This window comes from Poecile atricapillus, chromosome 14 (genome assembly GCF_030490865.1).
Source record: "Poecile atricapillus isolate bPoeAtr1 chromosome 14, bPoeAtr1.hap1, whole genome shotgun sequence".
NCBI lineage: Eukaryota > Metazoa > Chordata > Aves > Passeriformes > Paridae > Poecile > Poecile atricapillus.
The window spans coordinates 5,001,534-5,024,984 of NC_081262.1; the positions used below are offsets into that span (position 1 = coordinate 5,001,534).

General features: G+C 37.2%; 1 protein-coding gene across 11 annotated transcripts in view; it reads left to right on the forward strand.

Moving 5' to 3' along the window:
- Positions 1-23,451, forward strand: part of RBFOX1 (RNA binding fox-1 homolog 1) — a 788,876-nt gene that overhangs the window by 696,439 nt on the left and 68,986 nt on the right. For all 11 annotated transcript variants that reach the window (XM_058849299.1, XM_058849301.1, XM_058849302.1 and 8 more), the window contains 4 exons: positions 1,607-1,660; positions 6,749-6,841; positions 8,621-8,681; positions 14,270-14,323. In XM_058849299.1, the coding sequence (XP_058705282.1) occupies positions 1,607-1,660; positions 6,749-6,841; positions 8,621-8,681; positions 14,270-14,323 (262 nt within the window). The remainder of the gene's footprint in view (positions 1-1,606; positions 1,661-6,748; positions 6,842-8,620; positions 8,682-14,269; positions 14,324-23,451) is intronic.

Consider the following 23,451-nt stretch of genomic DNA (forward strand, 5'->3'; position numbering starts at 1 on the left):
AAGGCACGGGCTGAATTTCAGCACAAAGTTCAGACACGGGAATCCTCACCCATCTCCGCAGGTTTTGTAGGTCTGTAAGCTTTGAAGGTTTTTGTCAATGTTTTTTCTGGAAATCTCTCAGTTTGTGCTTTTCCCCCAGGCCACAGTTGCCTTCGAGCACATCCCCAGTGTTTCACACAGGCTCTGGACATGCCTTCATTAATAGGATTATAAACAAGAGAGCTTAGACTGGGTTTCTACTCCCTGAAGTTTGTTTGAAATGCCACTAAACCTAATCTAGAAATAGATTTTAAAAATCATCTATTATATAAAAAAACATCTATTAGAACCCAAGTCCTGACTCTGAAGTATTTATGCTGCTCTCAGTGTCTTTATTCTGCCTCACTAAACCAAACTCTCTCCTGCATTACAGCTGGTTATTCAGGGCAGCCCCAAGTGCCTCGTGGCTCTGTTCTTCTTTCCATCTTTCATGTTCAGCTCAGATTTTTAAGTTCTTCTAATCTGTTTGTGTGTGAGTCAAAAGATGGTGTTCCTCAGTATTTATTTCTCTGAAGGAAACAGTCACTGGGAAAAGAATCCTGGTGCAGTACTGGGAAATGAGTGACTGTTCTGCTGGAGCTGACTTGGTACAAGTTTCCTCCCCTGAACACAGCTCCCAGCTCATCAGCAGAATAGCAGAAGGCAGAATAATTAACCCTCCAGAGAAAAAATATGCTAATTTATTTAAACTAAACAAACCACTTAAAATAGGTTTTGTTTGAAAAAACATTAAATGAAGGGATGATTTTTTTTTTTTGGTAGGTATTGTAGTAATTTATAAATTAATGAACACATTTCTTTTTATTATTTCTAAGTCTTAGGTCTCAAAAGAATGACACTGGAGAATGGCTGGAGTTTCCAGCTGACTTCCAGAATGTAACAGAAAACTTTTAGCTTCTGAAATGATAAAAAAATGAAATTTCTGCATGTTTGAGTTGAAATATTTCATATGAAATATGGCAGGTCTGCATCATGTCCTACCTAACACAGTAGGAGAAAAAATCCCCCCCAAAATCCTTCTAATAAAATCCTTCTAATATATATATATAGATATATATAGATATATATAGATATATATATAGATATCCAGAGTATCCTTCTAGTTTTCCATTTCTAGTTATGCTCCAGTAAAACAAAACTTCTTAGGGGATAATGGTTGCCCTTTTCAGCAAGGGTGGAAGGAAATTCTCAGTCCCTGAAGGCAGCATCAGAACTCCCACCTGGTTTCATCTTATTCCTGTAATGCAGAAGAAACCAAACTCCTTCACCTCTTCTGGAAAATGCAGAAATTTGGGACTTTTACTTCACTGTGCTGTCAGGTGCTTCACTGACCTTCAAGTTCCTCTGTGGCATGATTGTAATGAGTATAATGATGCACACAATTTAGAAATAATATTGATCTGACTCCTTTTAGTGTTGTCTTTTTCTGTGTTTGACAATATTTGGTTTTATGTTGTTTAACATTTTTAAAGCATTGCACCATTTCCTGAAACAAACATTTGTACTGCATATGATAGAAGGGTTGAAGTTATTTTATTTTCATGTAACTTTTTCTGTTTCTTTGCAGCAATTTGGTAAAATCTTAGATGTTGAAATTATTTTTAATGAGCGAGGCTCAAAGGTAAGCAGTTTAATTCACCTGTGGAATTTTTTGTTTTGTTTAAAATGTATGAGTAAAAGGAAACAACTGCACTGCTGTGACAAAATAATGTCTGAAATTTTATGTTAGTGAAAACATCTTCTGAGCTGTCAGTCAGTTTTCTAAGCAGTATGAAAATCATTGGACTCATATCTTTTAAAGGGGGTAATTTTAACTACTCCAAACTGTCATCTGTTATATGGGAATGTTGATTTTCACTGTCCTTATTCTTCAAGGGTAATTATTTCATTTATTTTATAAGATGAGTCCATAGTTAAAGACATTTATAGGCAGGTTTGTACTGGTACAGGTATTTTTTTCCTTTATTGAAAAGCAAGATGATACTGATACCTAATAACTATCCTCTTTAGAAATTAGCTGAGAAAATATGTGATTGTTCCAGATTAAGTGCAGATGTTTTCCTCTTTAGTTAAAGCCTTAGTACACCAACCCTTTGAAAACAATCTATTTCAGTATTTATTTTATTAAAATATTTCATATTGTACTATAAACTTGTAATATTTTTTTTCCAAAATTACTTTGCCTTGAATGCATACTTCAATTTATTCAGTATTTATGAAATAAAGCAGGATAGAGTGGCCAGGACTGCATCAGCGTGAGCTGCTGCAAAACTGTAGCCCAGTGTGTTCACCTGTGATATCAGCTGCATTATAGGGGTTTATGTCTGTCATATGCATATCTTTTTTCCTTTTCTTGCCATGTCAGACACACTAAAAAGTTTATTCACTAATGTTTCAATCTTCCTGTAACTCATATATCATTTATTATTAGCGATGGACTGTGATCCCTGTCCTAGACTTATTGTAAGCTGTCATATTTTAAGAATCATATATATCAGAAATCTATCTTAAATCAGATCTATTTTAATTCTGTTAATATTTATTTTCTGAAATGAAAGTCTTCACTTTTTTGTTAAAAAAATCTAAATGGAACAGCTGAAATCTCCTGGTTTATTGTTCAGACATTAATTAGTCCCCTTGCCTGCCAGTCTAAACTCAGTTGGAACATTCATCACTTTTTCTGTAAACAACTAAAATGGATGGAATTTGGTGGCTTAGAATGTCCTACTATTATAAATTTCTTATTGTTAAATTATGGCTGTTCAATAATGTTTGCAAAAGACATGGATTGCCCAGACCTGCTGCATAATCCCATCAACTTCAGAGCCATCCCCCTCTGCTGTGGAGCTGAGCACATGTGGGAGCAGTTTAAACTAAAAAAGCCTTTAAAGTTTAAGCTCAAAAGCCACTAAATCTTCCCCAGGTGGGCACTTTAAGCTCCCCACCTGCACTGGGCTGCATGAGTGTAGGGTTTTGTTAAACTTCTGGGGATGGCAGAAGGAGGTGGTTCCAAACTGAGCTTTGCAGCGTGAAAACATCCCAGTGCCTTGTGCTGAAGATCCTAGAAAGGATTTCAGGAGGAAAATATTTGGGTTTGTGCCATCCCTGCCTCGCTCACACACTTGGTCAGGTCAGACTGTTGTCACTAAACGCTCCTGCACCTCCAGGGCTGCAGCACAGCTGTCTCCAGGGCAGGGCTGTGCTTCTCACCTTGCTCAGAGTTACTGCATATTTCTATTTGTAGAAGTACCTTCAGATTCTCTCAGTTAATTAGAAAGTTAAGGGAAAAGAAATATTAGGAATGAGAGGGACATCTTTTTTCTGTTCTTTCTTTTTCTTTTTTTTTTCTTTTTTTTTTTTTTTTTAATCTGATCATTTCGTGTCCATTCTGTAGGAATTAAGATGCACCAGATTAAAGTCCCATTCCTGGCAGTGCTTATCTATGTTTTCATAAAATCCCACTGAAACTGAAAGGACTACTAAGTGGTTTCAGACTGAGTACAGGTAACAAAGTTTGCAGGATCAGAATTCAAATTTGTTTCTAGCTGCAGTTTGGCATAAGAATTGCTAGAATATGTTTTTCTTTGTGTTTCTTTTCCTTTCTTTTTATTCTAATAGTTAATGTTTTAAACAATTGTTGCAAAAAAAACCCCAAACAGAAGTAATCTCATTCTCATGCCATAATAGTTAAAAAAAATGGAATTGCATATTCAAAAAACATAACATCAGAACACCACTGTAAAGTATAAAATCGTGTTGCAGAATGGAGCCCTTCCATAAAAGAAAACCCTAAAACAATGAAAGTTTCACACTACAAATTTCTGCTTGTTTGAATGTATAATAATAATGAAGAAAGCTTGGCTAAAATATACAGCAATGACTTTTGAATTTTTGACCATTTTCTATTAGTTATAAATCAACGCTCTAGACAGCTCTATATATACATTCAGAAATCTGTTTGTGTGTGTCTGTATTAATGTGTATCTAGTGTATATTACATTAACTCCTATTTCTTCAAATAAGGAGAACTCCAAAGTGCCTCCCAAATTAAGTCAGAAGCTTCTCACATACGAACTTTGCTATTATTAAATCACTTGACAGATTTTAAAAATTGAATGCATATATTTGCATTACCAGTTAATAGAATGCAGCTGTTAACTCAGCTGCATATTAAATTGATGTTAATGTGTTTGTGTAGGTATTTGAATGTGTGATGGGTGAATCTGTGTTTTGTTCTTGAGTTTCTCTGTCAGCCAGGTAAAGTTAAAGATTTGCATAAATAGTAAGAGCTTAAGTTAAGTAGTGTTGATTATGAGATAAGTACAATATAAGAAATTAAAAAATTACAATGATTATTATTTTCAGAATCTTTGAAGTTCCTGTCTTATCTTGGCTTGTGGCTCCATTTTGTATGTTTTTCTCAATTTTTAGTATAATTGGGTTTTTATCTTTCTCTTTAGCTGTTTGAACAAAAATTTACTGGTAGCACTGTGAGCTTAGGAGAGTGACAGAAAATTCTGACTAAACTCCCACCAAATATTTGCAATTCCAAGAAGGGACAATAGGTCAGACAAGAGAATAGGAAGAAACAGAATTGGGGGAATTTCTGCTACTGAATGGAATACTCTGAATGGTTCTACTCTGCTTAGATCCATGGATCCAGTGATGTTTTCTGCTGGGAAATTTTCTTTTTGGCATCTTGAATTCGGAGGTTTTTTAATAGATCTTTAACAAGATGGGAAGAAACAGCTGTAGAAGAAATAGAGGTTTAAAGTTGAGGATGGGTTTAGGTAATAGAAAAGCCTGTACAGGGATCTAAACCATGGATATTAATGCAGAGGAGGGGGATTTACTTTCTCTCACCATTCCTGGTGCTTTGGGAAAAAGAGTTACATCCTCAGTGTCTCGTGGCAAGTGAGGTCGTGGCCTTGTGCTAAAATCGTGGAGAGTGGTGTGGAGAAAATGTGTGGAATCAGGTGCTGTGAGCATGGCTTGAGCTGGAGCTGCAGCTGCTGACAGAGCCCTGCGGAGCTCAGGCTTCGGGCTGGATTTATACAGGGAAAAAAGAGTAGCTGTGCTTAAACTGCTTTGGAGAGCACGAAACAGAGACCACTGCTGTACATAAATGTCACTTCTTGCATTATAAATGGGAATAAATAACTACTGAGTTCTTTGAGTGGGTGAAATAACCCAAATAACCCGGGGAATTATCCTGAGAGTTACTCCACTTTTTCAGTTGATGGTTGATCAATTAGTTCTGTAGTCCATACCCATTCTTTTTCTCACACCTTGGTGTCAGTTTTGCCTTAGTTTGATATTTGGTCTCCCCTTTGTGTAAATGAATGTAGAAATGTCTTCCCTTTTTTTTTATTATTATTTCCCCCCCTCTTTTTATTTTTTGAAACCAGTCACTTTGTCTAATAGACAGCCCTGCAGAGAGGAAATGGGTGAACATTGACAAAACTCAGCAAAGGGAGATGAGGAGCTGTGGTGAGTGGCTGATTGCTCAGGAGCAGAACAGAGTCCAGGCTAAAATAGGAATAAAAAAAACCCAGTTTTAGTAGCACTTAATCTCTGTGAGCACTGCCTGTGTGCAGAGCACCACGTGCGACTTGCAAGTGGCTCTTGGTGTGAAAGCTCGGGATGTAGAGGAGGTTTCTTTGGATAACTTTGGGAGGCATGCAAAGGCATTGTAGTGCTAATGCAAGAAATACTTCAAAGGGTTGGTGTATGTTACTAAAATGTTCTCCACTGTCAGATTTTTCCAAAATATTTGCCATTTAAAACAGTGTTTAATTTGACTTAGGGTGTAAAAGGCATTTTAGTAGCATTTGCAATGTTTGTTTCAGCCTAGTATTATAAAGGAGGGCGTTTATCATAAGCAGAGTTTCAGATTTATCCCACTAACGTGGGGTTCTGGAGTTTTACCAGTTGCATGTTCTATATGTGGAAAATAATATGCAGAACAAGTAAATGAAGCAGTTAAACTTATTCAAAACGTTTGCATTTTTCTTCTTTTATCAGAGTTTTTTTTCTATTCACATCATGTGATTTTCTTTGATCTGTTAATACAAGAAAGTTTATACTTTGTTCTGAAAGTACTTTTGTTTTGTTGGTGGTTTTCTTTTTTTTTCTTTTTTCCTTTTATAAAAAAATAAGTAAAGGCTGTATAGTTTGACAAAAGTTTAAGTTACCCTAGTGTTGCATGGGAACAGTGTTTCTTATGATCACAACAGCATGACTAAGTAGGCAATGTTTAGAGTATATTGACATTCAGTGTTGAATTTTGTGCACATGTTTTTTATTTTGTTGAGATATCTGCATGTCTTTAAAATGTGGTTCATTTTCTTTTCTCATTAGTTCATTTTTTTCTATGTGAAAACACTGTAATTTATTTTAATTTCATTTTCTTATTGTTAGATTTATTTTCCTCTGTAGTGACATGTAGAAAGGTATTTTTGGTATCATTCTTTGACTTTCTCAGAGGGTATTTTCTAACTGATGACAGGAAAAAAAAATTTGTTCACATTTGTTGCTTATTTATTGCACATCTCAATACAATTATAATTTTTCTAATTTGCATGTTACAGAAATGAAGCGAGGACAAGAAAATATTAAATTAAAGAGAGAGAACATAAGCAAAGAAGTGGTCATTGACTGAAATAATAATGTGCATGTTGTTTTCCCCCCTTCTCCCTCCTGCATGCAGGGATTTGGTTTCGTAACTTTCGAAAATAGTGCTGATGCGGACAGGGCGAGGGAGAAATTACACGGCACCGTGGTAGAGGGCCGTAAAATCGAGGTGCATGTTCAAAATATTTTCCTTTTCATCTTTTTTATAAATGTCTGCTTCACTCTCATTTGTTGTTTCAGATGCATCATTGGTGTCTTCTGTGTGCTCCCCTTTCCCCTTCCCATTGTTTATATATATATTTATATATAAAGAGAGAGAATCTGGCCTTACTTGGGTTTTTTATTATTATTTCTTTTGTAATTATTATTATTATTATTATCATTATTGCTGAAAGGTGGATGACCTATTTAAAAAAAAGAAAAAGCTTTAATATTTTGAAGTTATTATTTTGGATGTTTTGTAAATCAATGGGTGCAGTAGATTCCAAAAACCAGCCAACAAAAAAAAAATTAGAAAAATTGAGAACAACAACAAAAAAAAAGTGTGACAGACAAAACAAAAACAAACAAAAGGTTGTTTTTTTATTTTCTTTTTTTTTGTTATTTTCTTTATTTTTTTCCTTTTTTTTTTTGTTTTTTTTTGGTTTTTTTTTTGGTTTTTTTTTTGCTGCAGGGTTGATGTGGGATCCACAGTGGCTTTCAAAAAAATTCTGATTGGGGAAGAAGCATCCAAAAGATGCACAAGAAACAAAGCCAGACTAGAGACCGAGCAATTCTCCCATTTAATTTTAAGGAAGCCACGATGCTCTTTTGACTGGGTGGCCTGAGCCATCCCCCTCTCCAAAAACCACCACCCATGTTTGCCATGCCACTGGATCCCCTTCAACACTGCCTCAGTCGTATTTGTTAGAATTAAAAACAAAACAAAAAAAGAAAAAATTAAAAAAAAAAAAAAAAAAAAAAAAAAGAATTACCAATTGAAAATGCTGTCGTCTTTTGAGTAAGATGTTGCATATTTTGCCTTTTCATTTTCCCCCCTCGACGGTAGCGCTTAGGGCCCTCACCAAACTCTCAGTAACCATGGTAACTGTATACATACCCATGCTGGCGATGGTGCTGAATGGTAAGTGGAGAAGTCCATCTGCCGTTTCACGTATTTAGCGCTGATATACCACGTGGATTTTTTTGACTTGTTGTATTAAGTTTTCTTGATGCTACATTTTTTTCTATATATTGGTACGCCTGTAATTGAGTGTACGTTTTAAGCAAGCCTGGGAGGCACTGATTGGATTGAGGATATGACTTCGTGCACATCTTACTCAGATTGTTAACTCCATATTGTGTTAAATAATGCACCCTCTTTTTATCCTTTTGTTAGCTGTGATTTTAAAGCTTGAATGATTTTGTTAATTCTTGCAATGAAAAAGGCTCTTGTTCCAAGTGTTGAATGCTAGATGTTGCTTTTCCAATGGTACTTCTCTTCTAAAGGGTTATGTTGCACACTGCTAAAATTCGTTTGTCCCTTTTTTGACATTTTCTTTGTTTCCTTGTACCTTGTCTCTTTCCTTTCTACTCCACTGCATGTTCCTTCATATAATCTTTTTTTCTTTTTTTTTTCTGTTTTGAGTATTTATTGTATCAGTGTTATCATGGAATACAAGCATGCTCTTAAGTCTTAAATTATGCAGTACCTTTTAATTTGCTTTTAATGTCTTTTTATTAAAGTTTAAATGATATGACGTTGCTTTATTGAAATGATTTGTAAGTTAAAATGGTTATGAAAGTAAATGTAATTATAAATAGTATGATTTTGTTATGCACCTGTTGCCTTCTATAAATTAAATTGCATTTTATTTTCACATGACTAATAGCAGTAATAATGCATGCGTTTAATAGTGACAGGGGCCCTCCCCGTAACCCTTTCTAATCCCCTGTTCTATGTGCTTAGGTAAATAATGCCACAGCACGTGTAATGACAAATAAAAAGACCGTCAACCCTTACACGAATGGTAAGTGCATGATCCCCCTGCTGTGGGTGGCTGTCCCCGCATGCCTGACCCCAGCTCTGTTCCGGGCTGTCCCATCTGCACCTCCCGCGTTCCCGGGGCTCAGACTCACAGAACGTGGTGGGGTTTGGGCATGAATTCCCCTCTGCACTCACACTGGCTCCCCACTCTGACTCACGGCCAGTGGGCAGAGCACAGATCCCCCGCAGTCCCCGAGTCTGAGCCCCGTGGGTTTGTGTAGGACCGGACAGGAGAGCGATGCTCTGTTTGTGCACTGGTGGTGTAGTGATGAGTGAACTGATGGTGTTCGTGCACTGGTGGTGTAGTGATGAGTGAACTGATGGTGTTTGTGCACTGGTGGTGTAGTGATGAGTGAACTGATGGGAGGATTCTGCTGGGTTTGGGGCATGGAGGGAGGGACACCAGCAAGGATGTCTTTGCTGTAGAACCTCTTAGTACCAGGACACACATCTGGTCAAAACTGTGCTCCATGTCTTCCTTCCACAGTTTGTTAGAAGAAGGGCAGACTGGTATCGGGTGCTGCTTCCAGCTTTTTTCTTTTCCCATGGAGAAATCAGAATTCCAAGCTATCCAAAAATAAAAATTCACTCTAATACTGACCTAAGTAGGTGTAATGTTGTACATTAATGGTAGAAAAAGAATCCATAGCTATTTGAGGGGTTTGGAAACTATACATTTTATAAATGTTTTCCTTTGGGTGTGTTTGAGCACATGCTTTAGTGTGCCTTTACTGGTTCAGAAATTTCAAATCCAAACAAGTTCCTAACAAAGCCATGACAAAGAATAGCACATGAACTGAAGTTAATGGCAACTATGCTTTCAGTTTTGCTAGACCATATAGTTGTTAGTATTTCCTTTTCAATTTAATTCAGTTTTTCCTGGGATTAGACTATTTTCCATTTTGAAATATAATGGATCATATTTTCTGTATTTGAGGTCTCATTAGAGAGATTTTACTAAAATCCAGGGCACACGGTGGCTTTATTTTTTAATGAAAGTCTCCTAATTTTCTTGTAACACAGTAAAAATAAAACACAGGGATGGTTTTCATGTGATGTGATAATGGAGCTAGTTAAAATGATCTAGAGAAAAAGGGGCTGAAATTTCTCATGCTTTCTTAGAAACTGTTTTCTTCCTTGTTTTGTATGTAAATGCGAAGCTTGGAAAATTACACAGATGGGAAAATCTCCTTGGTTTTTCCTGGTTTTAAACATCCCAGTGAATCTAGAGAGAGACACGAGGCTTCACTGGATCACATAAAGAGATTTTGTTGCAGTACAGAGCTAAATTAACCATGTGCATGTGAGACTATGAGCTCTGCCTGCTACATTGTAATGATAAAAGTAGTTTTTCTATAAATGACGATGTGAATTTTGTATTCATGTTATCCTAGGGCTACGAAACTGCTCATGAGCAAATAATGTGTTAGCTATCAGCACAGCCAGTGCTGAAGGAGGGGAATGCTGGCAATGAGAGATGGGAGATTTTTGGCCATGTGGTTTTAGAGGAGGTTCATATTTATGCCCTGCACTGGAGGATTACTTGGGCCATACATTCTCTCACTTATTAATATCCAAGACCAGGATGAGCAAAACCTGCTGTTAAGTGTTTCCCACTTGAAGTGTTTTGTCATTTCCCATCCTATTCCATTCTGATCTAGACCTCAGCAAAAGTATGAAATGCACTGTTCAGTGCATCATTAAATAATAATTAGCATTTATTTATTTATTGTGAACCTAGACATCCAAGGTGCTGCAGAATAATCTTATGCACACCTTTTGCCAGGTATCCACCAAGCAAACCTCTGATTACAGTTCATAGCTTTTGATTATTTTCATATTTTTTACCTTTTTTTTTTTTAATATCTGAGGTCCCCTAAAGTAAACACACAAGGACTGTCACGTCCCTCTTGCATAATCATCACCAGCAACAAGGAATGAAGTGCAGACGTGTAAGGGGCTTCATTTAGTTTCATCAGTGCTTATACCATCAGTCATCCTGGCATGGTACGAGTCTAGTTCTTTATCATTTTGTCAGGAATTAACCACTGCTAGAGCTGATTATTTATTGAAGATTACTGTTGTCTAAAGTAAAGGTCTCATCTTTTAAATAAACTATAAGGTCAGGTTTTTCCACCAGCACGTTAAAATTTGCAAGACTCTTCTGATGCAGGTAGCCAGAAACATTTTGTTTGCACATGCCTTTTTGTTTGCTTCAGAACCACTTACGCTTTAATGCCTCTCTTTATCTTTCAGAGAGTGTGTTGTGACTGGCATGTTGTTGGCAGGTATTCAAAAGGTAGTTGGGGCACATGTTGTAATCTATCAAAACGTCAGGAACTGATATTTATTTTAATTTAAAAACAAGATAGGCTCTGTTTTGTGTTTCATTCCTGAATACAGCTGGTTGGTTGATAACAGGGCTTATGTTGTTAATAGGCTTGCAGAAGTCAGTAGATTTCAAGGCACAGAAACTTGATTTTTTTTTTTTTTTTTTTTAAATATATACAGCTTTGTTCAAATAAGTGATGCAGTTTTGTGTCCTAAATGGTCTTTGAAATAAGTATGCTTTCCAGTGACTTTTGACTCCCCAAATGAGCAGTTGCTGGGAGAGGTTTTTTTATGGATTTGTTATCAGTCAGGATGATTTTGATGGCTCACCTCGTGCTTTGGAGGTACAACTGCTTTCTCTTTGCAAAGAAATTCAGTGTCAGGAGCACTACATGTTGTCAAAAATATTTGAGACACTTTCAGATGTTCCAGCCCATCCTGTTCACAGCTGTATTTTCTTCTGATGCCCATATTGCAACTCCAGATGCTCATCCAAGGGTTGTAGGGTACAGAGAATTATGGGCAAGTCCATTCAGAGAACTGCAGCAATAAAGGAGGAACATGAAATAGAGATCTCTAAAAGGATAAATATATTTTAAAGTTTACACTAGTGGTACTTTGGACTTGAGCCTTCTGTTGCCCTAAATTTAGATTCAAAATCAATCTAGTGCCTATTAGCAGAGTTAAATCCTGTCCCCCTCCCTGGGTAGCAAACAGGAGGGAGGGAAATGCAGTCCCAGAGTTCTTTCCTACCCAAGCCTTTCTCTGGCCATGGTGGCCTCTCTGCAAAAATAATCCTCTCTGTGTTGCTGTGCCCCGTTTTGTACCACAGCTTTTTACCCCAGGATCATTTCCTTCCTTCTGTACACTGGACATGTGCTGTTCTGGAGAACCAGGGGGCTGGCTCAGGCAGAGGGCTTTTTCCTTCCTTGGCTGGTTTTTAAGTTTCAAGCTTTTACAGTTTCAACTCAAGAAGGAGATTAATATTGTGACAGTAAGAAAAATGCACAAAATTACACCCACAGCCGAGAATTTGCCTCCTCCAGCTGCTGCAGAAGGGTTATGTGGCAGCTGCTCGCTCGGATACATCAACTCCCATCACACTTGATTAACCCACACAGCTATGGGCCAGCACATTGTTGGCTGACAAGATAAAGTTAAGTTTAATTACTGTTATTTTCACAATGAAGTATTTCCTCCATAGGCTTCAAAAAGTTAGATGAGACAGCCGTCACTGGGAGAGTGGTAAGGAGCTGAAATATGAGACTGCCTTTCAGCTGTGAAGAACAATCTGTGTCTTCCAAGATTATTTTTTTTTCTTTCCCTCAGACAAATTGTGGCACTGTTAGTGTAACTTAGAAGCTGAGAGATGTCTGTCAGCTGCTTTGACAGCAAAAGCTGACAGATCTAAAATTCTGTCCAATCTTTCATTTTGGGTGGTGTTGATCAGTGGTCTTCTGAGGAAGTATTGAATTTGAAATATTAGATATTCCCTAACATATATAAAGTTAGATTTTTACCCAAAGGCTCAAAATTTGAATGATTTTCTGTCACACAAAATTTGGCTAAGAGATATGTTACACTCTGATGTTCCTAAATATAATCCTGTGGAATTTAAAATTGAAGGATCAGGTAAAACTCAGGTGGTATTTTCAGGAGGAAAAACTTTTTAGCCCTTCTTGGCTGGGCATTTTCCAGCTTCCCTAATTGTCTTCCCAGTACACAGAGCAGCTGCAGTCGCTTCTACAGAAAAGGTGTCATGCAGAGCTGCTTACTCTGAACTTGCTCATGAGTTGCCTTTCAAAACTACCCCTCCTTTCTCTTACTGAACAGTTAATTACTGAGAATTAGTTATTGTGCATGAGATAGGGGCAGCTTGAAAGGGTGGGAATACTTTGTTTGTTATTGAGACTTTTCATTGCACTTTTTCAGTCTCATAATGCCTTGGTGTTTTATGATTTCCCACTGTGCTTTTGCATTACGTGATAGGGCCAAGGCAGAAATAAACCTAGTGTACATTTAAATTATTCTAATCTTGGCTTTTGTGATTTGAAAAGCCTCCTTGCCAGTGTCTGGATTGTATTTTGATTTCAGAAGCAGTTATAAGCTCTATTTTAAGTACCAAAGCTCTGGAGTTTACAACATGCTTTTGCTCAGGGTTTTTTTTTTTCTTTATTCCCATTTACAAAAAGTGCTTCCCACTCCTCTGATGAGATTGTACTTTAGGAAAACCCCTAATTTTTCAGTTCCAGTAGTTCAAAATAATTGTCCACTTAAGGAAAAAGAGAGTGTGAGTGGGGGGAGTTTGCAGTTACCTGGGGTGGATCTACCTGTGGCTGAGCAAACCACAGTAACTGGCACTGCACTGCACAGATGAGTTTGCAGCTCTTCCTTTTGCTCTTCTCTTGCCCCTTGCCCTCCCATCCCTCCAGCCTGGCTTTCTTCAACACCCCCAAGCTTTGCCCACCCCAGTGCAGTGTCTGCAGCCAGCCTGGGAGCTCCAGGCTTGCCTGGGAGTGCTGCAGCAGGTGTGAAGTGTCAGCAATAATTTGGAGTTTGGCCAGAGCACAGGTACAGAAGACCTGTGAGTGCTGTGGTTCTGTGCCAGTCTTGGGAGGACAGTGATTATTTAAGAGCAAGGCAGTGGCTGATTTGTACCCTTTGAGACCTGGATTGGACTGGACCCACAGAGCCTGTCCTTCCTGTCACAACAGGCATTTCCATGCTGTGGCTGTGCTTTCATTTTGCCAGGGTAAAATCAAAATGCTCCAATTATTTGGTTACCCCATAACCCTCACTAGGAAAAGGCTTATCAGAAATATTTGTGTCCAGAGGATGAGCTGTCCTGGCTCCTCTGGCTCATAACCAGAGAGCCAAAACAATGGCTGAGAACTCATCTGCTCTGTTCTAGGGGCTGTGGATACCTGAGCTAATGCTGGCTTCATTCCAGTGCTTTAGGGAGTAATTCCATCTGCATTTCAGCCAGGGTAATTCACCTGGCTCTTGACTCCAGTGCCACATGGCTGGAGAATGCCTTCTCTCATGACTTATTTCCATACCTCAGACTCTGATATTAACGATCAGTAATCAAAGATGCCTATGAAACTTGAATTACAATGACCTTTCTTGAAGTAATTTTGTCTGTATTTTCTATACTATAGTACTTATAGTAGTAATAATAATAATTGTTATTATTATCACTAATTGCAATATTAACTGTTATGTTTTTGTTTGCTGCAGGCTGGAAATTAAATCCAGTTGTTGGTGCAGTTTATAGTCCAGAGTTCTATGCAGGTAAGGATTGCTTTATGATTGTCCCACTGGCCATATTTCATTTTAGTATTCTTTAAAACATGTAAAAGTACAGAATCCATGTTTGGTGTGAGGTTCACTTTCTTTCTGTGAGTCACATTATTTATAAGTCATTTATACATTTGTGATTCAAGATTTTACCTTACCTGGGTGTAATAAACTTTATATAGAAGATATATGAATGTCTTTTTATTGGAAAATAGATAGTATAACATGAAATGTACTGCAATATCCTACATGAGATTTTATTTTATTTTATTTTGTATTTTAGTGCAGTCACTTTCTTCCAGGGATTCTTTAGTAAGAAACAACAGCCAAAAAATCTTATCTATAAATAAATATATATATAGTACATACATGTATGTAGGCATACATAGGTATAGAGTAAATGCAAACATAATTTTTTCCTGAGCATTTTTTTTTTTTTCACATTTTATAGTTAGATTTTCAGTTTAATGTTTTTGTATTTTAAATCTATATTTTCACCTGACTGAGACCAGATTCTGATTCTGGGTGCAGCTTGGAGTTTTTGTCTGCTGGAAGTCAGTCATGGCTAGCAGTAGTTTCTAAATATGCTTTAGGAACAGAATTGAAAATGAACTTATTTGTAGTCCATTTGATTCCAGAGGAATTTGAATGCTGACCACAAACAGCCATCAGGAGAGCATTTTTCATGGGTGGTAGCTAAGCATGGGAAGAGTTTTTCTGCAGAAGCTGGGGAATCTCCACTCATGGAGATATTTGAGTCTCCAGTTGACAAAGCTGGAAAACTTTTGTTAATTTGAGGGACTTCAAAAGATGAAAACTGTTGAAGAGGATACTACTACAAACATATATTTGTGGTTAAAAAACAGCTTCTTTTGAGATAGATAAAATTCTTCCAATTAGGGGAAAAGTGGCACAGTGTAATAAAAATACTAACTTGGCGTTCATGGAATTGCAGTATTTGGTGCAGGCAGGATTTATTTCCTTGATGATGTATGTCTATGTTGAAAACAGGAATTTAACATTGATCTCGTTTGAGTAGTTAGTGAACCAACCCTGAACCTGCATAAATTAGAAAGTCAGAGTTATTAGTCATTTTATATAAATGACTTTGTGTTAATGACAAATATAATAATATTCCCGTAGCATAGTAATCAATTTTCTAATACGTATGCAGAATTAACAATCTGACTTATAATTGTCTCATGAAGTAGGGCATGAAGAGTTCACATAGTTTGTAAATTAAAATCAATATTTTCAATCTCTCCTGAAGGTAATTTTCCTAATTTACTGGACTTTTCCCTAACATTTATTTTGTCTTTTAATTATAAAATGGCAGGTTATTGATTTTTTTGTATAACCTCCTAAAGTCCCAAGTGCATTTTTATTGCCAGCACTAGGGAGGTGTTTGCCCTTCTTAATGAGAATCTTTAATTACCATTAGAAGAGTATTAATTTAATTTTGTGAATTATGACATGAACACCACCACACCTTTGCAGAAAGTTCCATCAAGATACTTAATTTATTTCAGTTTGGTTTTTTTTTTTTTTTTTTCTGTTTATACATTCAGGCTGGTTTATGTTTGGGTTTCGTTGGGTTTTTCAGTGCATGTCAAATGCATTTTATTTATATTGACTAAAATACAATATCTCTCACATTTAAACACATAAACTTTCTATTAAACAATTTAGTTATAATTGTGCAGATCTCCTAAAGTTGTTAGGAAATGAAACCATAAAACAACACCACCGTTCTTGCATGTCAGAATAGAACACTGTGACTTACCTTTACTTCTGGATTCCCTCCACCACCTTCCTTAGAGAAGAAGCAATTGAATTTTTGAAGATGATAAAAATTAGAGATGTGATTTTTTGAGACAGTCAGAGTTCTACTTGTTTAGTTTGCTTATTGTCTCCAGCACTGTCATGATAAAACTGCACCAACTTTTTCACAGTCAGTGCGAGAAGTTCCTTTAACTCCTAACAAATGATGAAAAATTTGGCCACTTCTGAAATAAAGATGATACATTTACAGAGAAACTGTTGATTTAAAGTACCTTTAATCTTCATAAATAAGTGAAAAACAGAAGGTTATACAAAGCTGTCAGGATGGCACTGATGAATGGCAAATTCCCCCGTTTCTCAATTGCCGGCGGCGCCGCAGCCGCGAGGCTTCCCCGTATTGTACATCAAATCTGCCAACTCATTTCTGTGATTAAATATTCCATCAGTGCGGGCTAGAAGGCGGTAAAGCTTAACAAGATTCATAAGATGCACCACTTGAATACACATAACTCACTTCCTTGGATGGAGAGCACCCCGCGTGCACAGGCAAATTAGAATTGAGTTAAATTACTCCGTAAGACAAGATCAATAGAGAAAGGAGAAGATCCCCTAATGCAATGCAAATCTAAGATATAGTTATGTCCTGACAACTTGAAGCAGACAATTAAAGTCAAATAGGGAGGAACACAATGTAAATCAACCCTAAAACCTTGAAGATAATGGTAAACAGTAGGTCCAGTGACATGATTGTTCCAGCTTGGGTTTTTTTTTGAGCATACACTTCTGTGAAGAAAAACCTTTATTGAAAAAACATGTGACAGCTAAAAATGGAGACTCTGGGATGCACAGCAGCCACTGTGGCAGGAGAGTATTACTTGGGGACTGCAAAACACTGTAGATGTACAAAACACTATGGATTTTTGTTCCTGGGCAGCCCTTGTGAGGCTGTTTCTGCGTCTGGGAAATGCTCGTGCTGCAGTAAATGACAGCGTGGCTCTTTAGCCGTGGTGGTGCTGGTGTGGATCTCCAGGGACACATCTGGGAAGGGCTCTCTGGAGACTCCTGCTGCACTTCCAGGGCCTGGCAAGGCTCCCTGATGGCCACCAGTTCATGCCCTTCCCACCCTTCTGCTGGGAAGTCCTAAAATAATATTTTAGAGAAAATTGAGGGAATTTCTTTTTCATGTATCCTTCCAGCTTTTCACAGAATTGCACTTTTCCATATATGATCATGGACAGAAAATTTTTAAAAAGATGACTTTTGTCCACACAGTCTCCCTCTAGTAAATAAAAGCATAGTATTTAAGGGGGTTTTCCTCTTATGAGAAAGGAATGCTTAATGAAGTTGTATTATCCTTTTCTTTTCCAGTAAAACATTTATTAAATTCTTCGGCAAGTCCTAAGAAGGACATTTGTAAGAAGCACTTTGTGATTTGTCTCACAAAGTCTTCATGGAAACTGGGATACTTTTTCATCTATTTTTATTTCCATCCAGTTTTAAATGCATCCCATAGTTTTCCTTTATTTAAGCTAGAGTCAGTTCTGCTCCCCATACACTCATTTATTGCTGGGAAAACACAGATTTGCAGCTGGGTTTCTTTACTAGGTATGCTCTGGTACCTTTTTTTCTGTGGTTTGTTATAATATCATTTTCACCTGTTTATTTTTATATAGTGTATATTTTATCTGTAATACCAAGCCTTTCTTTCTGCCTCAGGCAGTCTGACAGCCAGCTTCCATGTTGTTCCTTTCAGTTATTGCAGATCTTTTTGGTTTTCTCTTTTGGGTTTTGGAACAATGAATTTTTGAGCAATCTCTTGCACTCTCCACATTGAAATATGAGATATTGTTGCACCTGTGTTACTACAGCAGATCAGTCCTGTACAGCAGGTGGCTTGAGACACAGTAAGGCCATTTTAAGACTTTTTTTGTTCCTTGCAGAAACAGTTTTGTTATTCCTGTTGGAGAGGCTCATTTTTAGCAGTTCCCAGATGCAAGGTGGGGGAAAAGATGTTACAGAAATCACCTGGAAATCGAGGGAATACTCCTTCAGAGAACAGTGGAATACACAGTAACTGACATGAGAAAATATTCTTGTCTGGTCATCAGCAACAACCAATATTTCAGAAATTTCAAAATTTAAGTTGACAGTGGAGAAAGAAAGGACTGAAGATTAGAGGTGAAGAACCATTAGAGCAAGTCACTGAGCACAGCTCAGTGGAACGCAGAAGATCCAATCCTCCTTTTACTGAAGGCACTGTTATTTCTCCTGAGTTTTATTAAGTTCTAGGAGTTTCAGGAGATACTTTGAAGTCTTTCTCATAGCTGAGTAGTTGTATTCACTTCATCAATAGCCTTAACCCAGTGAAGATGATTGTAAACACCCAGTTTCTTGGGCAGTTATTCCACAATCGCTGGTAAAATTTTCCCCATCACCCAAAATACAAGAGAGGGGAGGAGTCTGTGCATTTTTAACTATTTTATAAGCCCTCAGAAGACAGAGACGTTTTAGATGCCCCAGGCTTTTTGGCATTTGTCAGCAGTATCCACCAACACTCAGATTTTGTAACAAACTTTCTTTCAAAAATTTGTTCAGGAGTTTGGCATAGAATGTTATATATAATTAGAAGTAAAGAACTACCATAGCAATATATATAAAACCATGCCCTTAAGTAAGACGAATCCAGGGGAAGAGAGGATTCCTGTACACTTGCTAATACTAATTCTCTTCATGTCTTAAAGCATCTATTTCTGGAGTGTAAGAGCACCTGGGATTCATTTCATCTTTCTAGTGTTTCTCTTTGAATTTAAATGAGTCTTGCATAAGCTCAGCAAATACCCTAGAAACACTTCTCAATGTTTGGAGTTTGGGAAGCTGAATTATATGCTTGCACAGCATTCTAATCCTGGGGTAAAAGTTCACTCTGTTGTATCTCTGAAGCAGTGTTTTTCTAAAAGCTCTCTGTCACTCCATAGATTAACTCATTTTACTATTTGATTACATACACTTGGATTCAAACTTTGCTATTGACTAATCAGATTTCCCTAAATAAATATATTTGCAGTAGTGTTAGATAAGCAGCTTAAAGAGTTTTCTAACTACAGTCAAATAATTATTAATATTCCACCTGTGCTGTATAGATGCCACTTTTTAAAGTATAACACACAGCTGTAAGAGTTGTTTCAAAAATCATAATGTTAAAAGTGCCATCATACAAATGAGTTCCTAGGTAGATTAACACCACTGATGACAGCTAATGCATTTCTAAAACTCTGTGGAGCTTTTACAAGCCATTATAGAGGAAGTCTTGGTTTATGAAAGATGAATAAAGCCAGTAGAAAAATGGAACTCAGCATCTGCACTAGCTATTTACTAAAAAAATAAATAAATACTACTAATAATCCAGAATTAATTATGCCTTATGCTACATTAGAATATGTTCTTCATTAAAATGTATATCCTCATGGAAACTAAACAAGTTATTCAAAGCTAATGCCAATGACTTATTTTTTTCAACATTAATTTAGTCAATTGGTTATATATTTAAATCTGGAGCAGGATTAATTTACCTATATTCACCATTGTTTTGAAGTCTGCATATTTTAAAGAGATGCCCACAGATAGTGTCAGTATTACCCTTTTGAAAGTGTCACTCTTGGATTCATATCACACAGGATATAATTGGGATTTGATACCCTGTGATCTCTGGAAGAAATTTCATAGATTTGATTATTTAATTGTAAATCTTCAACAGCAGATGCAGCTTTATGCCAAAAGGTAGGAAACTGTTAAGAAGGGAGTTTTTGCTTCTTCAATGTAAAAATTTGTGAATTTTGACCCCAGTCTAGTGAGGGGAGCCATTTGATACTGGATTAGGATGGATTTCTTCACAAACAGCATCGGTAAAAGCAGATAATCTGCATTTGCTGAGAGGTGGAGTTCTTTCAGCATAGGGGAAAGGATGTGTTTGGGGTTGGATCTCTTTGCTTGATGGTAAAATCTTGCTGAGATGTAGGTCTTGATCTGATAACCATGTTTCCATGTTTCTCCTGAGTTCACATAGTAGGTTTCCTTGTTTTTTTTGTATATTACTTAAATAACCCAAAAGAAAGCCTTCTTACAAGTCAGGAGCTCTACTGTCCTTTCTTTGTCATTGCATTTTTTCTAAGTTCTTGTGTTTGTTCAGGTCTTTTTATTGTGGATGTAATTGACTAAATTTTAAAGGGCTAAGAAAAGTTAAATGCTGTTCATTCCTCTCAAAAGAAAATCGTTAAGGAAAAATTATCCTTGGACTTCTCTTGCATTATTCTGGTGCTTAGTTGAAAATGTGTTCTATGGCTTCCTGGTTAGTGAGAGACCTAAAATTAGTTAAATAAGTAAGGTGACAGCCTCTCCAGACTGGGTGTGGTGCAGGTTTTGGGGCTGGATTTAAATCCAGCTGTTTTAGGGCTTCTGCTCCTGTCTCACCAAGAGCCTGGGTGGGCACTGCCTGGGCCTGAGCTGAGGCTGCAAGATGCATTTTTAGAACCAAACTGGGGCTGTAATCCAAGTACCAGCCATGGGTAGATGTAAAAAGCACTGGCTTGAGGATCTCTCAGAGGAAAATTTAAAACCAACTACAAGGTCATCAGTAAAACATTTGTTTGTTCAGAACTGGGTGGGATATTTGCAATGCCAGATAAGTTAGTAGCAGTTATGTGGAGGAATAAATTCCTCTGATTAAAACAATAACCAAGTTAGGAAGATCCATGTGTTAGGATGGACAGTCAGGCAGACAAACTATTCTGAAATGTGAAGTAATAAACTAATATATGAAATGTAAAGTTAATACACTTAAGTGGAATGGAAAACAACTCTGCTCTGTGTTAAACCTTGATTACATCTGTAAATTAATGCTAAAGCAGTTTAAGATTATGGTTATTTGTATTCCAAACACATTGCTAATGTTTTCTCTTCCTTCTTATGCATTTTTTCCCTTTTTGCGCATTGGATGAAAGGATCCCCAATATGTAATTGTATTTCATAATACTTATTGAGAGTAACTTTCAAAATACAGTTTTCATTCATTTATTCTTTATGAAGGTAGCCGAGAGGGGGCTGTGCTTTACAGGCTCTGTTGGTTTGGTGCTCTCAGATTTTCTTTGGAAATCTCCAAGCATAGAATTGCTTCTAGTAAAAGTGAGTGCTTTGGAAACTTTGGAAACATCGAATTACCATTTTTGTAATGGTTTTTCATGCTCCTGAAATTCTGTAGCCTGTCTGGGCTAGGAAAGAAATAGACTAGCTAAAGCCAGGATTATGCATGATGATTCAATTTTTGGTCTTTTATATTCTCAGCTTGTCATTCAGAATAGAATTTTATTTATAAGTCAGAACCAGCATTCGCTGGTGTAAGCAAAGAGAACTGAGGGATTAGTAATTTGCATCTCTGCATCTAATTGCATTAGATTTGCATCTCTGTCTTACAGATTTACTGAAATAGGTAATTTACACAGAAAATAGTGTCTTGACACAATATGAGAGGATAAAGCATAAACACATCCACTTGTAATCCCTGCAGGCCCATGTTGAAACTGGAGTGTTTGTGTTTGGGCAGAAAGGCTCCAGTTTAATTTATTCTGTGATTCTTTTCCTGTTACAATCTTTATTCAACAGGCAGATGTTTGAATGCAACCCATTTTAGTTATCAGTAGAACATGAGTGCATTTTGTATATTTTCAAGTATCTTCTTTGAAGAAGAGTATAATTCCAGCTCAGAGTTTGCTTCAGAAGTTTACACTTCAGAATTTCTCTCGTGTTTTTTCTCAAAGTTACAAGTGAACCAAGAACAGCCATCATTTACCTGCTTGGCTGCTATGTCTGCTACAGGACCTAGAAAGATTAGGAATAAAGACTTGATTTTTGAAATACCCTGAACAACTTCAGTGGATGCATGTCCCAGTATAAAATAATGGCACTGAATGTCACAGAATTTATGTGAGGTTGTGGAGAGACATCTTACAGTAAACATATTTTACAGGAAATCCTGATGGTACCACTCCTTTTTTTTCCCTGTTTTTAGACTTCTTTGGTGACAGTATGGGGATAAGGATTTACACATGGGTGCCAGTGATAAAGCTCACTAAAGAGCACAGACAAACTCTCTAAGCATGGTGCAGATTTTGGTACAAACACCAGCTGAGTTGGTGAAATTTAGTTTCAGTTTAGTTACCAGACAAGGAATGCCTGTGGCTGATAAATAATTTTTAAATTATTTTAGAAAGGGCAGTTTGCTGGAATTGCTTTACTTGGTGAATGGAAACATTACATTAACTGTTCCTGCAGTGCAGCCAGACTATGGGAAGGCTGGCTTGTAAATTAAATTAGAAGCAAGTCAGTCACACAGTGGGTTTCTAAGCAGGCAGGAGAAGGAGGAGAGATCCCTGTTATTATGGGATGAATTCTATGTCCTGCAGAGAGGGAACAGGTAGAGAGAAGGGGAATTAGGGGGGGATTATCTCATACCAGAGCTGCAAACTTTGTTGCTTCTCTGATTTTTACTTGCATGATATTGACCCCTTCCAATCCCAATTTTGACAGCATCCTGGATACTGCACAGGAATAACTGGGGAGAGAGGTCTGTTTCCCAAAAGCTGGGAAATGGATGATATGGCCAGCAAAGAATAATTGGAAGAGTGGCTTAGCAGTGACGTTTGCTGTAACATTCATTGCTGTTCCCTGAATCAATGCCACAGTTCTTTGGGTGCCTGGGGGACACTCCAAGAGGGGTGGTAACAAAGAAACGTCCACTTTGCTTAGACAAGTCTAAAAAAGGAAAATTAACATCTTAAATAGAAGTTTTGGATGGACAGGTCCCAAGAAATTTTTTAGAGGCACAAACCTTCACTGCCTGGTTTTTGGTGTGGTTTTTTTTCCCTCCCTGTATTTTAACCAATGCATTGCAGGTTGTATGTGAGTCATGGACTTACTGCATAAATGCATGTATAGAGCACAGATTCTCATTACCAGCAGCAAGCACACCCAGGCTGTTCAATAATTGAATGTATTTCAGGTTTGCTGTCAGAAGGCAATACAGGAATGGGTTTGGGCTAAGGAAAATCACCTTTAGACATCAACTGCTTTAGATTCTTCTCCCTACCCTCTTATTTAAGTGAAGCTATATATAAGCCTTGGTGGGATTAAACATAGGTTTTGTTTGTATTTTTAAGATATTGGAAGAAAGGAGGCATGCAGTTTGGGGTTATGCTACATTATTCCTTGTTAATAATGGATGAAACTATGCAGTGTATCAAGACAACCATCCATGAGTGGTTGTGTTAAATTCTGAAGGCTATTATTCA